Genomic DNA, 17,694 nt, shown 5'->3' on the forward strand with positions numbered 1-17,694 from the left:
AAATTGGGATCTATCTTCAGTATGCAAGGCCGTTTCAATATTTGAAAATCAACTAATGTGATCCATCATATCAAAAGAAAAAATCATATGATCATGTTAATAGATGCATAAAAAGCATTTGAGAAAATTCAATATCTATTCATGATAAAAAACTATGTAAACTAGCAATAATGTTGAACTTCCTCAACTTGGTACAGAATAGTCATGAAACACCTACAGCTAACATACTTAATGGTAAGAAACTAGAAGCTTTCCTACTAAGATCAGGAAAAAGGCACCTGTTTACTCCTTTTTGACATTATACTGGAAGTACTAGCGAATGCAGTGTGGTATAAAAAGAACAAAAATGGTACATAGACTCGGGAGGAATAAAGAAAACTCTTTTGTTCTCAGATGACATAGTTAGATGACAGAGACATGTAAAAATTTCAAACAAATCAACAATAACAACAAAAACAAATACTGGAACCAATAAATAATTACAACAGGATTTTTTAAGATGAAAGGTTAATATATAAAAGTTAATTGCTTTCTTTCAGCAATGAACAGAGGAATTTGAAATTAAAAACACAATATCATTTACATTAGTGTCACAAAGATCTAATTACTTAGGTATAAATCTAAAAAAATATGTACAAGATCTATATGAGGACAACTGTAAAATTCTATTTAATGAGGTCAAAGAAGAACTAAATAAATGGAGAGAGGTTTCCTGTTCGTGGATAGGAAAACAATATTGTCAAGATGTCAGTTCTTCTCAACTTGATCTATAGATTTGTGCAATGTCAATCAACATTTCAGCAAGTTATTTCGTGGATACTGACAAAGATTATGGAGAAGAAAAAGACACAGAACAGCCAACACAATTTTGAAGGAGGAGAACATATTTGGAGGACTGATGCCACCTGACTTCAAGACTTACTATATAATTACAGTAGTGGAATTAGTGAATAAGTACAGAAGTAGAAAAATGGAACAGTATAGTGAGCCTAGAAATAGACCCACATAAATATCTACTTGACTTATGAAAGCCAGCTAATCTTTTGCAGGGAATCAAAGGTCAAACAATGGAGCAAAAACAGTTTTTTAAACACATGATGCTGGAACAAATGGACATCCACATGCAAAGCTATCTAAATAAATCTAGACACAGCCCTTCCACACTTCATGAAAATTAGCTAAAAATAGATCAAGACCTAAATGTAAAATGAAAAACCATACAACTCTTAAAAGAGAAAATAAGAGAAAACTTACATGACCTAGGATATGAGGATGCTTTTTAAAATATAACACCAGGCTGAGCCTGGTGGTGGGTATTAAGGAGGGCATGTATTGCAAGGAGCACTGGGTGTTGCACACAAACACTTAATCTTGGAACACTGCATCAAAAATGAATGATGTATTTTATGGTGACTAACTTAAGACAATAAAAAAAGGTCAAAAAATTAAAAAAATAAATTAAAAAAATAAATAAAATAAAACACCAAGAATACAGCCCATGAAAAAAATTGGTAAGTTGGACTTGCTTAAAATTAAAAACTTCTGGGTGCCTGGGTGGCTCAGTGGGTTAAGCCTCTACCTTCAGCTCAGGTCATGATCTCAGGGTCCTGGGATCGAGCCCCGCATTGGGCTCTCTGCTCGGCGGGGAGCCTGCTTCCCCTTCTCTCTCTCTGCCTGCCTCTCTGCCTACTTGTGATGTCTGTCTGTCTGTCTCTCTCTCTGTCAAATAAATAAATAAAATCTTTAAAAAAAAATTAAAAACTTCTGCTCTGTGAAAGACAATGTCAAAAGAAATGAGAAAACAAGCAACAGACTAAAAAAAAAATATTTGCAACAGACACATCTGATAAAGAACTGTTATTCCAAAATATATAAAGAATTCTTAAAACTTAGCAAAAAGAAAATAAGTAGCTGAATGGCCTTAACAGATACCCCACCAAACAAGATATATAGATAACAAATAAGCACATGAAAAGATGCTGTACATCATATGTCAGGAAAATGCAAATTAAAAAAATGAGCTACCACTATCCACGTACTAGAATGGCCACTGTTCAGAATACTGGCAGCAGTAAGTGCTGGTGAGGACCTGGAGCAATGGGAACTCTCATTCATTGCTGGTGGGAATGAATGTAAAATGGGAAGCTATTCGGGAAGACAGTTTGAAGGTTTCTTACAAAAATGAACATCCTTTTACCATATGATCCAGCAATCCACTCCTTGGTATTTATCCAAAGTCGAAAACTTATGTCCATACAAAAACCTGCACAAAGATGTTTAAGGCAGCTTTATTCATAACTGTCAAAACCTAGAAGCCACCAAGATGTCCTTCAGTAGGTGAATGAGGAAACACACTGTGGGACATCTATATTATGGAAAAGTATTCAGCACTAAAATGAAATTATCTTTAAAGCCATGAAAAGACATGGAGCAACCTTAAGTCCATATGACTCCGTGGAAGACATCAAGCCTGAAAAGGCTACAATTTGTATGGTTCCACTACAAGATATTCTGGAAAAGGTAAAACTATGGAGACAGTAAGAAGATCAGTGGTTTCCGGGAGCTGAGGGCGGCAGAGAGAGGCACACGCAGAACACACAGGATTTTTAGGACAGTGAAAATACTTTGCACTATACCATAGGGTAGATACATGTTATTCATGTTGTTGTACATTTGCCCAAACCCATATCATGTATAACATCAAGAGTGAACACTATTGGACTACGGGTGATAATAATGAGCCCATGCAGATTCATTAATCCTAACAAAGGTATCACTCTGGTACAGGGATCTTGATGATGGGAGAAAATCTGTGGGAGCAGGAGCTCTATGGGAAATCTCCGTACCTTCTTCTCAGTTTGCCATGATCCTAAAATGGCCCTAAAAAAAATAAGGTCTGAAATAAAAATAAAAGCATTAGGAAAAAAAAAAAAGGATTGAGGAGGAACTCACTACAGTTCCAATATTGAAACCCAGACATTAACGGCTTGGCACTCTTTCAGCATTTTTCTTTTCGTCGGTTTTGTACTTTTTATAGGTATAATGATTTCTTTTTCAATTTGTGAAACTGTAAAAATAGTTATGCCCTTTGAAAAATATTTAAATTTACGGAAATGTGTAAGTAAAAAAGGAATACACATTTAAATGGGACCGTACATACGTATTTCTTTTTACATTTGGGAGAAAATAACTATGCATTTTATAGAAACATGTGCTATACACTTCCCATGCTAAAACATAAGAGATTATATCCCTTCTAGCCCATTATGTCACAAAACAAGTGTTATTAAAGCACCTACTTCCTTTTCCAACATCAGGCCTTCTGCTCGGAGGTTCTTTTCAAATGTGTTTCTTTTGTCATATTGTATATTTGACTTCCTGTAAACCAGGATGTAATCAATCCGTTTTTTGCCATCTTTAAATAGAAGTCCACTGGATGCTATGTAATTCATGTCATTCTGCAAATAAAACAATGCTTGTTAATAGTGTAGGTTAGACAAGCACACACATTTTGGTTTCAGTCACTTTGGTTTGGATACGGGCAATCCAAAAGCAAAGAAAAAAATGTGTTGTTTTACCTTCCAGTTATAAGACATGGAAAGATGATTAGAGAAAGTTGCAATCTATAATAGGAGACAAGCTAACAAGTGATGTTCCAGAATTTGAAATTACACAGTCTCATACCAGAAACTGGTTCTCTGATGTTGGCATCAAAATGTGTATGTTTTATTCAATAAGGTCCTATAAAAATAATATCAGCTAGCATATGTTGCATGTTTATTCAACATCAGTCTCAGACATAAGTGCCTTACATGTTTGATCTTATTTAATACTTACAACTCCCATTTAAGGCACGAAGTCTTAACATAAGTACTGAAGCCAACATAGCTTCTAATATTAAATAATACTCAGAATAGATACTATTTTCTAAACCTGTGTTCAACAACACTAAACCAAACAATAATTCCTGAGCTCCTTGCTCCAAGAAATACTTGTTCACAGGATATAAATCCGTGAGCCAGCTGAAAGAGCTTACTTACCAAGACTAATCACTTGCTCATCAAAATCGCTTTAAGGCCCTCTCCTCGCTGCACCCATCCACCCACGCTATTTTTTAATAGACTGGCCAATTTTCCACCAAATTCCTGCCTTGCAAGACTTACCTGACCTGACAACTGAGGCACCTGAGTGATCCGCCACATTACAAATGACATCACATAACTCCTCTCCCCGAGACCCTTAGCCCACTTTCCCCAGTCTATTTTTTTTGGCACTTACTAACTTCTACCATGTTATGTAACACTAAACAATATATTATCTTTTGTTTGCTGTCTGCCTTGTCTTACTAGAGTAAAAACTGTATCAAGGTAAGGGTTGTTTTGTTTTGTTTTGTTTTTCATTATTTTGCCTCAGAGTATTCCAGACATCTAACCCAGAATCAGATACATAGTAGGCATCAATAAATATTTGTGGGAGGAACAAAGGAAGGCAGGCAATATCCATAATCCTGTGTATCTAGGTAAGGCTGACCTCAAGGATATAAGGCCAAGAAGAAATCGTGTTTTCATCTCTCATCCTCTCCCCTCCAATACTTAAAACAAATAAACAAATAAAACAAATAAAATTATTACAGGTTAAGATAATCACGAAATTACAGCAGAACTGCAATAGGCATGGTGTGCCCTTTGCTTTATACCCACTTCGTTTATGACCCACTGTCTCCAGACATCTCTGTATTAATTTAAACAAGGACTGGGTTAAAACAAAATCATATACAAATTTTCTTCTACATTTTCCTTTGCTTGAAGTATACCATCCACTCCAGTCCATTATTAAGGGTCATCTGAGTCTTATGGTATTAATAACATATTTAATCCCAGGTGAAGGCAAAAGTCCTTCAGTGAGAAGACCTAGAAGTAAATGATTGTTTGGTAGGAAAAATAAAAGAAAATAAGATAGTTTTTTAATCCATTTTACGTGCTTTTCATATTTTTTATTGTTTTAAGATTTTATTTATTTTAGAGAGAACGAAACAATCACAGAGGGAGAGGGATCACAGAGGCAGAGGGAGAAGCAGACTCGCCGCTGATGCAGAGAGCCCGATGGATCCCAGGACCTGAGATCATGACCGAACAGGAGGCAGATGCCCAAATGATCAGGCCACCCAGGCACCGCCGTGCTTTTCACATTTTAAAAGCACCATGGACTGAAAGTGGAACCCTGTCAGATACTGTTACCCATTGTTCTAAGTCTAAGCAAAACAAATGTTCAACTCTCCCAGAGAAACACCTGCTTTACTATCAAATAAAATCAGTTTTTTTTGTTGTTTTTACAATAAGTGACCTTAGGCATTATTCACAGCTTTTGTTTCTGAGTGAATGTGTTCTCAGTCAAACTATATTAACTAGAATTCTAATTTATTATCTATTTATTCTATGAATTCTAAATTATTAATGATGAGTTTTACCAGGCCAAATGAAAAATAGTGATCAAAATGGTAATAGATAAGCATGGAGAAATTTGGAAATCTCTTTTGAATCTTGTTTAAAAAATGTTGTATAGGGGTGCCTGGGTGGCTCTGTCGGTTAAAACTCTGGCTCTTTATTTCAACTCAGGTCATGCTCTCAGGGTCTTGAGATCAAGCCTCGCATTAGGCTGCAAGCTCAGCATGGTGTCTGCTTATTCTCTCTTCCTCTCCTTCTGCCCCTGCCCTCTGTGCTCTCTCTCTCAATCCATCTAAAGAATAAAAACAAATAAATAAATCTTTTAAAAAATTGTATAGGTTCTATATAATTCTAAGGTTACAGGTATTTTATTTTATTTTAATACATATATGGCGACCATTAACCAATATATTGACTAACCATGTTCAAACCTTAAAAAGCAGAACTGGCAGGAAATTCATTACATATATCATTGTATCTAGACACCAAACGAACAACTCATTTAATTGTTTGATATAATAATGGTTGTTCAAACATGAAATCAAGACTCATCTCTTAAATTATCTGGAATAGTGAAATGTTTTCCAATTACAATATAGATGCATTTAATTTAGAAATAATTTTTATGTTTATTATTCCCAGAAGACAGAATAAAACTAGTTTTGCTCAGAATAGCTGGGATGCTGCTCATCCATCAGGTACCTTATCTATTAACAGTTCCGAAAACAACTTAATTATTTAATGCATTACAAACCACAAAGCTCAGGTACTTTCAGAAAAGCTGGCCTCTCTAAAGAATATCTTGACAATATGCATGTTACGGTTCATGCTGAGAAAGAATCCTTTGCAAAGATTTTAGCACATTTTCAAGTAGCAACAGAAGTCTGCCTATTTGTATTAAAAATACATTTTAGGGTATTTTTCAAATAAAATTATGGTAGTAACTGCCTGTTTGTGAGATGCATATTTTTTTCAGTATTTGTTCTTTTCAAGCTAACAAGAACTTATTGAACACCTAATATACGCTAGGTACCATGTTAAAATTGGGGGATAAATGTATGAGGACACAGAAGACTTTCAGGAATTTTAGCATACATCTGGAGTGGTAGGCATGTAGATGTTTAGTTACAATGCTCTCTAACATGTGCAGGAGTAGAGGCCTGAGCTATGGAGTTGAAGAACGTCAGGGTGTATGAGAGGAAGACTGATTAACACATGCCAGGAGCCAGTAAGGGTCATGTTGTCTTGGTGAATTTATCATGGTCCTCTGTCAGGCAGATATGAAATTAGGTCAGGTCATTAATCTGCGAGTGACTGCTGACCAATTACATGGTTACCATACTTTTGAGTTAGTATAATTCAGTATGATATGCTGGTTATGGTACTGGTACCTGTATCAGACAGACTGGGGTTTTAATTAATTGTGTTCTTAGGTAACTTAATCTCACCTCTCAGCTTCAATTCACACAGCTTTTCAGGGAAGATAACAGTATTATCAACATTGTACGATTATTGTTATGACTAAATGAGGTAACGCACACAGATGACTCTCAATGTTGTCTGACTTTTTGAGATTAAAAAAAAGTCGGCTATTATCACAAAAAATAAGGTAAAATATGTACGTAATGTATTAATTTGTTTTGGGATCTGTCTTGTTTTCTGATTATCCAAATGACTCCTTCTAATTTTTTGGAAAATTATCTTCTTCGGGACAAAAACAGATGGAAACACAGATAAGTAATCCAAAGGATGTTGGTGTGGATATGGAATCAGAGCAAAGGAAAGCAGGTATCCTTTACATATACTTGTGAAACATCATTTATAAAACAAAAAGTGCAATAAACAAATGCATAATAGTGAATTATTACAAGACAAATACCTGTATAATTACTACCCAAGTCAAGAAAGAGAACCCCCCATCTCCTTCAGAAGCCCCCTTACATCATCTTTCTTAGTTGTGATGTCCTCCCTCCTCATGCTCCTCCCTAGAAGGTAGTCATAATCCTATTGTTTATGAAACTAATTTCTTGCCTTTCCTTAGTTTTATTATCAAGGGACATTTCCTTAAACACTATATTTTAGTTCTGTCTCTTTTCAAACTTTGTGTAAATGCAAATAAAATGAATATACTTTAAAATGTATAAATACATACATAAAATGAATAAACTTTTTTGTCTGGCTTCTTTCCTGTTACATTATGGGTGTGCAATACATCTCTAATTTTCTTGTATTTGTAGTTCGTCTTTTTCACTGTTATATTATTGTATAAATAAAAAAAAAAACCTTATTTGTGCTTTCTCTTAACAACTGCTATTCAGGCTGTTTCCAGTCTCAGCTATTAAATACAAAGCTCTAACCATAAGTAACTCTTAATCTCACAAAACAAACTGAGGGTTGCTGGGGGCGGGGAGTAGAGGGGGGTGGGGTTATGGACATTGGGGAGGGTATGTGCTATGGTGAGTACTGTGAAGTGTGTAAACTTGGTGATTCACATACCTGTACCCCTGGGGATAAAAATACATTATATGTTTATAAAAAATATAAAAAAATTAAAGAAAAATAAAGCTATAATAAACATTCATGTGTATATCTTGCAATACACGTGTGCATACATTTCTATCAGTATGTACCTAGGAGAAAAATCGTTGATTCACAAGAAAAATTTGCTTTCAACCCCTCAGGATGCCAAACAACTCAGAAGGGAGCCCATGTGTACAGAGTCTAATGCAATTTCTGGTGTCTTTTAAGATTTTATGGAACATGGATGGCTTTGTACAGATGTAATCTTCTTGATTATTGAGTCCTGGTCTTAGTAAGTTACTAAGTAACTTAGAAAGTTACTGGTCTCTACTAAGTTACTTTTCCTTAAAAATGGACTTGTTTTGCCATACTATGTTTCATGAAAACCTATAGTATGCATAGGTTTCAGTGCTGTCAATATCTACTCCCACCTGCAATAGTCCTTTTATCCAAATTTTGCTATTCAGAATGCAATCAGTTATTGCCACGCCCTTTTTCTGGGTATTTCTGTTTCTGTTTGGATTTAGAGAGAGAGAGAGGCACATGTGGGTTAAGGCATGACTCTGGCTCAGAAAATTGGTGTTTTTAAGGGCAGTGGATGCTTAGTTTCCTTCGCTGTGTGGCCCTTGCAGTCCAACATTTCAGACCAATGATGGGCCAGGCTAGCCCAGCTCTCCACTGTGATTTGGGTAGCCATCAGGCTGGTTTCAGTTCTTAAGGCCAAGTGTCTGTGTTTCATGCTTGTGTTTCTTAATCTTTTTCCAAACTTCAAATAATGAAAATCTTTTTCATTATTTTTTAGCAGTGGTGTTTGTTTTTGTGTTTCTGTATCACTTTTTGGCAATCATTAATGAGAAATTCAGAAATGACTGTATTGATGTTGATAGTCTGATGCCATGTTTTCCTCAGAAGTTCTAGCTTTATGCTCCTTAATAAGAGAAAAATCCAAACATCCTTAGTATGTAACTATAATTTATTTTGGAGTTAAAACCGTTCCTTACAATAGCTCTTATTGTTAACCTTACCCGTTATAGAGGGGAAAAAAGGTTTTAATATTTTTTTCATTTCAGACAAACGAGAAACGGTTTTGTCAAAAAGTTCACATATTTACAACAATAAAAGCAATCCCTGTTCAAATAAACTAACAGAAAATACACATGCACTGTGGTTCAGGAGAAATCCTGCCCATGAGTAGAAATTTACTAAGTGCTGCTGAATTAATAAAAATTCTGGTTTTTCTGTCATAGAAATTTTTTATTTTAAAATGGTACTTACAGGAGAAGAATGTTTTAATTTTCTAAGTGTCCTCAGGGACACAAAGTATATTAATACATATATATCTTTTAACACACCTAGCTTAACTAAAAATGTGTCAGAAATCTAATTACTATGCAAATTTTCCTATGCAAATCATCTTTAATCATGAGTTTTAGGAATCCCAAAAAATCACACTTCAGTGCTATACAGACGTGGCCTTCACTGTGGAGAAGACCCTGGCCAGGCTGATTGCTTCCGTAACAGAAAGACAACCCTAATTCTTGTCCCCATTGTCTTTAGAAATCTGAAACTCTGGTACTTTTATCAGATGGTAGATTGTATTCTAGCTCCTATTATATTACATCTGGTAGAGAAAACTATTTAAGAAAACAATAACTATCAAAGTAATATCTAAAGAAATAACAATACTAACACAAGCTAAGCAGAAACCAAGCACTCTTCTACACACCTTGCATATATATTCACACATTTCACGCTCATAAAAACTAAGAGATAAGTGCTCTTTTTCCCCCCATTTCATAGATGCTGAAATTGAGGCAGACTTTAAAATAGACGGAAAGGTCTTGTGTTAGCCAAAGAGCAAGTTTATCCCATCTGGGATTCCCAAAGCAATTCCTTTCATCTTCCTTTTACTTGACACCAAGTGGGTGTGCAAGCTGTGTCATTCTGAGCAGCTCCCAGATTAAGGGATGAGGTTTTGGAGAAGCAGGGCAGAGCCTCTTCTCCCTCACTGCTTATGCTTCCTGGGTATACAGGAAAGAAGCAAACCACCCTGGCCTAGAGGCAGGTGCAGAAAGATTCTGCAGCCTCACCTGCTCACAGGATATGTAACAGGTGGGCCAAAGCTGTTTGCTCCAAATGGTAGCTTCCAAATGGCATATCTATATCTAATCACAGAAACAAAACAGTAACCAGGAATACCCCAGACATTTCAGACCTTACTCCAGTCTTGGCGTAGATCTGCTTCTTGAGTTTTACTCTCCCAGGTAGACTTACAGGGAAGAAACACACTTGGGAAGGGGTAGGACTAAACATGTCCATTCTCCTTCTTGCTTGGTATCTTCACAGCAGCCAAAGTTTTGTGGTTTGTTTTTAAATCATATTAAGTTTTTTTTTTTTCCCTCAGCTTCAAAGATGACCATGTTGCCAAGTGAAAGAAGCCGGTTCTGAGAACTCTACGTACTGTACAATACTGTATAAGCCAGTCTGGGAACTCAACATACTGTGCAATACAATATGACATTCTGGAAAAGGCAAGACTATGGAGACCATAAAAAGATCAGTGGTTGCCAAGGACAGGAGAGAGGGAGGGCTGAAGAGGCAGAGCACAGAGGATTTTCAGGGCAGTGAAACTATTCTAAGTGATACTATAATGTTGGATACATGTTATTATACACTTGTTCTAAGGCATAGAATGTACAACACCAAGTGTGAACCGTAATGTAAACTATGGACTCTGGGTGATTATGACGTGTTAATGCAGGTTTAGCAACTGTAATAAATCTCCCATTCTGGTGTGGGATGTTGATAATGGGAGAGGCTGTGCATGTGTGGGGGCGGGAGTATACGGGAAATCTTTTCCTTCTGCTCAATTTTTCTGTGAACCTTAAACTGTTCTAAAAAATAAAAGTATTTTTAAAGATTTTTTAAAATTTATTTATTTGACAGACAGAGATCACAAGCAGGCAGAGAGGCAGGCAGAGAAAGAGGAGGAAGCAGGCTCACTGCTGAGCAGAGAGCCCGATGTGGGGCTCCATCCCAGGATCCTAGGATCATGACCCAAGCTGAAGGCAGAGGCTTTAACCCACTGAGCCACCAAGAAGCCCCCCAAAATAAAAGTATTTTTAATAAAGCATTTTTAAAAGTTTTTTTTAAAGACTAAGTTATGTCATGTATCTTACCAGCTACCTTGTATCTCTTATTATCATGTTACTAGCAATACTAGTTAAATACACATGTTGAAGAGCAGAAAGATGTCTTGAAGTCAAAGTCCATTCTTATAATAAAGCCAGAGGGCTCTATTTCTTTCCATTTAGCACTGTGATCTTTTTTCTCTAATAAAACAATATACTCATATTTATTTGTACAAAGTATTTATTACATATCTACTACGTGCTAAGAACTCTTGTAGCTCTGAGAATATAGTAATAAATGAAGCAAAGTGAGATTGTACCCTGTAAGGTCCAATATGGTAAAAAAAAAAAAAAAAAAAGAATACAAGATGTAATTCCGATGATAACAAGTAAAATGCAAAAATAAGTTTGGTGCATTGTAGAAACATCAATAAAGGTCATTTTAGATTATTAAAAGGAGAAGCAAGCTGTTTTCTTTTAGTGGATAAAAGTAAAAATTGGATTCGCAGTTAGAGCATCCAAGTTACAGAGAGAGTCAAATTTCTCTTCCTAATAATATCAACAGTTCACACAGGTGTAGTGAAGTGAAAATTAAGTATGGCAATGTGCACAAGAAAGATGGTCTCTTGTCCATTTTAACATCCAATCATTGAGGAACACCTGGGTGGCTCAGTCAGTTAAATGTCTGCCTTGGGCTCAGGTCATGATCCCAGGGTCCTGGGATGGAGCCTTATGTTGGGTTCTTTGCTCAGCGGGGAGCCTGCATCTTCCTCTGCCTGCTGCTCTGCCCACTTGTACTCTCTCTGTGTCAAACAAATAAATAAAATCTTTTAAAATATCTTTTAAATAAATCTTTTAAAATATCTTTTAAAATATCTTTTTAAAAATCCTATCATTGAATGTATACATAGGACACTCTAAATACATGCTTAATGACATGATGCATAAATGACAGAAGTAAAAAAAATGTAAAATATTACAGATATGCCTCTTCTTATTACTCTTATTATCATGTGATGTTATTAAGTAGGGATATAGAGGAGAGAGAGGAAATTCTAAAGAGGAAGCCCTCTGTGTACAAAAAAAAAAAAGGAGGGGGAGGTTTTAGAAACCATAGCTTATTAAAGTAAAGTGATTAATGAGATTAGGTCATTGTAATTTTTGTTAGACTAAATACTTGGTATTGTGCCCATAGAGCATCTTGTTGACTTAATTTTTATTGAATTAATTCAATTAATGTTTACAAGTTGGGCAAAAATCATTTACTCAAAACTTCAAATCTGTTTCTGTCAGTCAGACAGAGCATCTTGTTGGTTATATTTGCCTGGCCTGCTGGCAAGCTCCTGCTGGTGGATCTGAGTTAGATAATTGTCGGTTTGCTTCATTAATGGTACACCAATGCATGAGGATGCATTTTAATGTATCAGATTAGCATATTTTATGGTATTAGTTATCTCTTGTTGCATAAGAAACGTTCCACAAATTTAGGAGCTTTAAACGATGCAGATACATCACTCCCATTTCTGTAAGTCAGGAGTTCAGGCGTAGCTTAGCTGGGTCTTTTGCTTAGACGACACAAAGCTGCGACCAAGGAAGGAGTCAGCGTGGAGCTTTACTCTTATCTTAAGGCCCGACTAGGGAGAATCCACTTCCAACATAACTCAGATTCTTGGCAGAAGTCATTTCCTTGTGGCCAAGCAATGAATGTCTGACTTCCTGCTGGCTGTTAGCTGGAGGCCAACCGCTGCTCCCAGAAGCTTCCTACAGTTCCTTGACATATGGGTTTTCCCAACAGGGCTGAGACTTAAATCAAAAAGAAGAGTCTCCAGAGTGAACCTGACAGCAAGACAGTTTTACACAATGTAACACGGTCAGAGAAGTGATGTCTCATCCCTTTGCTTTATTCTGGTGTTTGGAAGCAAGTCATAGGGAAGAGGATGATGCAAGAGTGTGAATCCCTGGAGGGAGAGATCATTTGGGCCATCCTAGAGTCTGGCTATCAAAGTAAGATCTATAAATTAGGTCAAAATTAAAGAACTTATTTAAGGGGCGCCTGGGTGGCTCAGTTGTTAAGCATCTGCCTTCGGTTCAGGTCATGATCCCAGGGTCCTGGGATAAAGTCCCACGCTGGGCTCCCTGCTCTCCGGGAAGCCTGCTTTTCCCACTTCTACGCTTCCTGCTTGTGTTCCCTCTCTCACTGTGTCTTTCTCTGTTAAATAAATAAATAAAAATCTTTTTTAAAAGGACTTATTTAAAAGATTAAAAGTTGACTTTAAAAAGAAATCATGAAATACTGTACTAGGGAAAGAAGGCTACAGTCTCACTTACCAAACCTCTCCATAGGATAACTAGGGGAAAACCTATCAGTTTGGAAATGGCCACAACAAAGGATATAAAAAAAGAAAATGGAAGGAAATAAAAGAATCTGGGTTTACTCATAGTTCTATTCCCTACTTTCATGGCTGTAGACAATTGGCGTTTCCTCTCTCAATCCCTACCATGAATCAAAGCGTGGGTGCTATGACAAATAAAGGCCCTTTGTAGCTCTGACATTCCATGACGCTTCTTCTTTTCCCCAAATATTTCTCCAGGAAGTTGTTTTCTAAGTCCTCTAAGGGTTTTTCAATTAACTCTAGGTAGGGATTTTTTTTCTGTACAAAATGATACATAAATATCGGGCAGTTGAATTCATTCCTTAAAGTACTTCAAAGGTCTTTTCAGAAAAAAATTATAAATGACAACTGAGATCTGTTTGACTTCGACTGAGTAGGCACCTTTGATATCATGAAGAAGAAAATAGGAGACAGGGAGACAGGGGTTCTCTTATTCCAAAATGAAAAGCAGTCTGATCTAGCTCAATGTTCTCAAATTTCCTAAGTTGACTGGAATACAAAGCACATACTTTGGGACGTGGCACTCGTTTTGACACGAAATAAAGCGTAAAGGGGAAAACACAGAGATGTAAAGTACTCCCAGTAAAAATTTAGCTCCAAGTTTCAGAAGTAGGGCATAAAAATAGAAAATCAGGGTTGTGATTCCAGGATTATGGCAAACAACATAATTTCAAAACCCTGATGTCATATAATATCTAGAAATGATAGATAAAATAAAACACGCATCTATTCAAATTCTAGAGGAATCAGCAGGAACGTATGTATAACTTTAGTTTCCAGGCAGAAAAAAAAATATGTAGAAAACCGTAACACATGCTGACAAGTTAACAGTGTGGCTGCTCTGGATGAAGATATAGAAATCAATTTTAAAAATAACAAAAATAATGGAAACGAACACTGATAAATTTTAAAATAAAACTTCTAAATAACTAATAAGCTAAAGAAAATTCAGTAAAGCTAGGAAAGGAAATGAAGATACAGTTGCTTTGGTAAATAATGCTGATTCAGATAAATTAGATATTGGTGTAAAAGTTATTCATACTTTATGCTATATCCAAACATCAATTTTAGTTCAAAAATAAACCCATAAAGTTATGATCAACTGACCTTCAACGGTACCAAGGCAAGTCAATGGGAAAAATGTTCTTTTCAACAAATGGTGCTTAGGGCAACTGTATATCCATTTGCAAAAGAGGTGGGATCCCTGTCTTAAACCATACACAAAAATTAACTCAAAATTGACCATAGACCTTAATGTAATGAAGAAAAGTATACAATTATTAGTCTAAACCATATGAATAAATATGTGGGGCCTTGAGTTAGGTAATAATTTCTTAAGTACAATACCAGCATAAATAGGATTATATCAAAATTAAATACTTTGTGCTCCAAAAAATATGACATTAAGAAATTAAAAAGGTTTGGGGGGGTTGGTGCCTGGGTGGCTCAGTCAGTTGAGCAGCCCACTCTTGATGTGGTCTCAGGTCTTGATCTCTGGATCATGAGATGGAGCCCCATGTGGGGTTCCATGCTTAGCAGGGTTCGGCTTTTCTCCCTCTTTCTCGCCCCGTGCCCTCCCCAACTTGTGCGCTCATTCTCTCTCTCTCTCTCAAATAAATAAGTAAATCTTAAAAAACAAAGAAAGTGAAAATGCAAACCACAGAATGGGAATAATATTCTTAAAATATGTCTGATAAGGGACTTATATTCACAATATATAAAAAACAATAGAAACATAAATAACCCAGCTAAAAATGGATAAAGGATCTGAATACAGATTTCTCCAAGGAAGATATACAAATGGCCAACAGTCCTACTCCCTAAATGAAAATATTAGGGAAATGCAAATCAAAACCACAGTGAAACACCACTTCTCACCTATTATGATGGTTATAATCAAAATGACAAACATTAAACCAGAAATGGGAACCCTTCTCAACCACTGGTGGAGATGTAAAATAGTGAATAAGCTTTGGAAAACAGTTCAGCAATTACTTACAATGTTAAACATAGAGTTACCAAATCATCAGTTTTACTCCCAGGTATATACCCAGGAGAATAAATCCACACAAAAACTTGTATGTATGTATGTATGTACATGTATATGTGTGTGTGTGTGTGTGTGTGTGTGTGTATATATATATATTCATAGCAACATTATTCATAATAGGAAAACAGAAAAAGTAATGCAATGTCTACATGATAAACATGTAAATAAAATGTGATAATGTGTAATATCCATATAACAGAATATTATTTGGCATTAAAAACAAACTAAATATTGACATGTTACAACACAGATGACCCTTGATAATATACAAAGTAAAGGAAGCTAGTCACAAAAGACCATTATTATATGATTCCACTTATATGAAATTCTATAGTAGACAAATAAATACAGAATATATATTAATCATTTCCTAGGGTTGGAGGAGTGAGTGGAATGGAAAGTAACTGCTAATGGGTTTTTTGAGGTGTGGGTACAGGTTTTCTTTAAAAAATATTTTAAAATGGATATTACAGTGATGGTTGCACAAGCCTGGAAGTATACTAAAATCATTGAATTGTACACATTAAATGGGCAATGAATGTATGGTATGTGAATTTTATTTCAATAAAGTTCTAAAAATCAATTACAGATGGATTATTGATTTTAAAATGCACAAAAAAATATATATATATATCTTCTAAAAGCTGACATAAGAACTCACAGTAGGTGAATATTTCTTAGACAGGACTCAAAAAAAAAAAAGGATACATAAATTTGCCGATACTACACGTTAATGTGTTTGTTCATCACAGCAAGACTGGTATTGTGAAAATGCTCACTATCTCACATTCACTATAAAGTTGGTCTCTAACTGAAAGTCTAAATATGGTTTTGTATACATGTATGCACTTAATGAGCTAATCTTTATATTATATGGAAGATCAAAGTGTATTTGATAGGAAAATCTTGAAAAAGAACTAGGTAAGTGGGCATGTCTTTTAAAATGCTAATATTTGTTACAATTCTATAGTAATTAAGGCAGCAGGGTATTCATGCTGGAAGGGACAATCTAAGAAACAAAATACAGATCCTAGAAAAAGACCTACATACAGAGAACTGAGATGGAATTACAAATCCATGTACTTTTCCTGGATAGGTAGATGAGTCATTTAGTGGTACTAAAAAAGTCTTTTTCTTGGAATAATACCACATACAAAAAAAAAAAAAAAGTTAAAAGACAAATGTGAAAAGCAAAATTTTAAAACTTTCACAATAAACTATAGACTATTTTGATGATTTTAGTAGACAAGTAGTTTTATGTGTTTATTTTTTGCATTAAAAAAAGCCTCTAGGTCCGTATATAAGATAAAGCTATGATTAGTAAGCCTACCTTCAAATAAAACCTTTGTACATTAAAAGATCATAAAGAATGTGATAAGGTAAGCTTTCATTAGAAGGTATTTTTCATGACTACAACCAATAAAGGAATAGTCTCCAGGATATATAAATAACTACTTTAAATCAGTAAGAAAAGACAAATAATCCAAAAGAAAATCAGTGATGCTATTAATAGGCATTTAACAAAAGAAGAAACATTATTACATTATCTGGAACAGAAGACTAGAAAGATAAAACTTCTCATCAACCAGGACTGAATAAACAAACTGTGGTGATACATTAATGCCATTCTTTGTATGGGCACAGGATGGGATATGATGTATCTGCTCAAAAAGCTCTTAAAGAGGAGCTCTTGGGGTACCTGAGTGGCTCAGTGTGTTAAGCCTCTGCCTTCGGCTCAGGTCATGATCTCAGGGTCCTGAGATCAAGCCCCGCATCGGGCTCTCTGCTCAGCGGGGAGCCTGCTTCCCCCCTCTCTCTCTGCCTGCCTCTCTGCCTACTTGTGATCTCTCTCTCTCTCTGTTACATAAATAAATAAAATCTTTAAAAAAAAAAAAAAGAAAAAAAAAGAGGAGCTCTTGAACTTTCAAAAAAGCAGTATAAAATATATTATGTATTTCTTCAGAGTTTAAAAACCTGAAAAACAATACTCATTATTGTTCCAGGATAGATAGATATCATAGGTGATAAAAGTACAAAAATATTCATAAGAAAGCTAATCACCAAAATCATAAGAATGGTTACATTGAGACAAATTGAGGAAAAGGATCAGGGAGTATTATGTGGAAGTCTTCAATTTTGTCTGTAATAATTACTTG

At 35.5% G+C, this 17,694-nt stretch overlaps 1 protein-coding gene across 2 annotated transcripts in view; it reads right to left on the reverse strand.

Annotated features, from left to right (window-relative positions):
* The window catches only part of ANO3 (anoctamin 3), a gene marked incomplete at its 5' end in the record, with an annotated part of 271,220 nt that overhangs the window by 125,484 nt on the left and 128,042 nt on the right, over positions 1 to 17,694 (reverse strand). For both annotated transcript variants that reach the window (XM_080815458.1, XM_080815459.1), the window contains one exon: positions 3,300 to 3,458. In XM_080815458.1, coding sequence (XP_080671584.1) covers positions 3,300 to 3,458 — 159 coding nt within the window. The remainder of the gene's footprint in view (positions 1 to 3,299; positions 3,459 to 17,694) is intronic.

This window comes from Martes martes, assembly GCF_963455335.1.
Source record: "Martes martes genome assembly, chromosome: 10".
In the NCBI taxonomy this organism is placed as follows: domain Eukaryota; kingdom Metazoa; phylum Chordata; class Mammalia; order Carnivora; family Mustelidae; genus Martes; species Martes martes.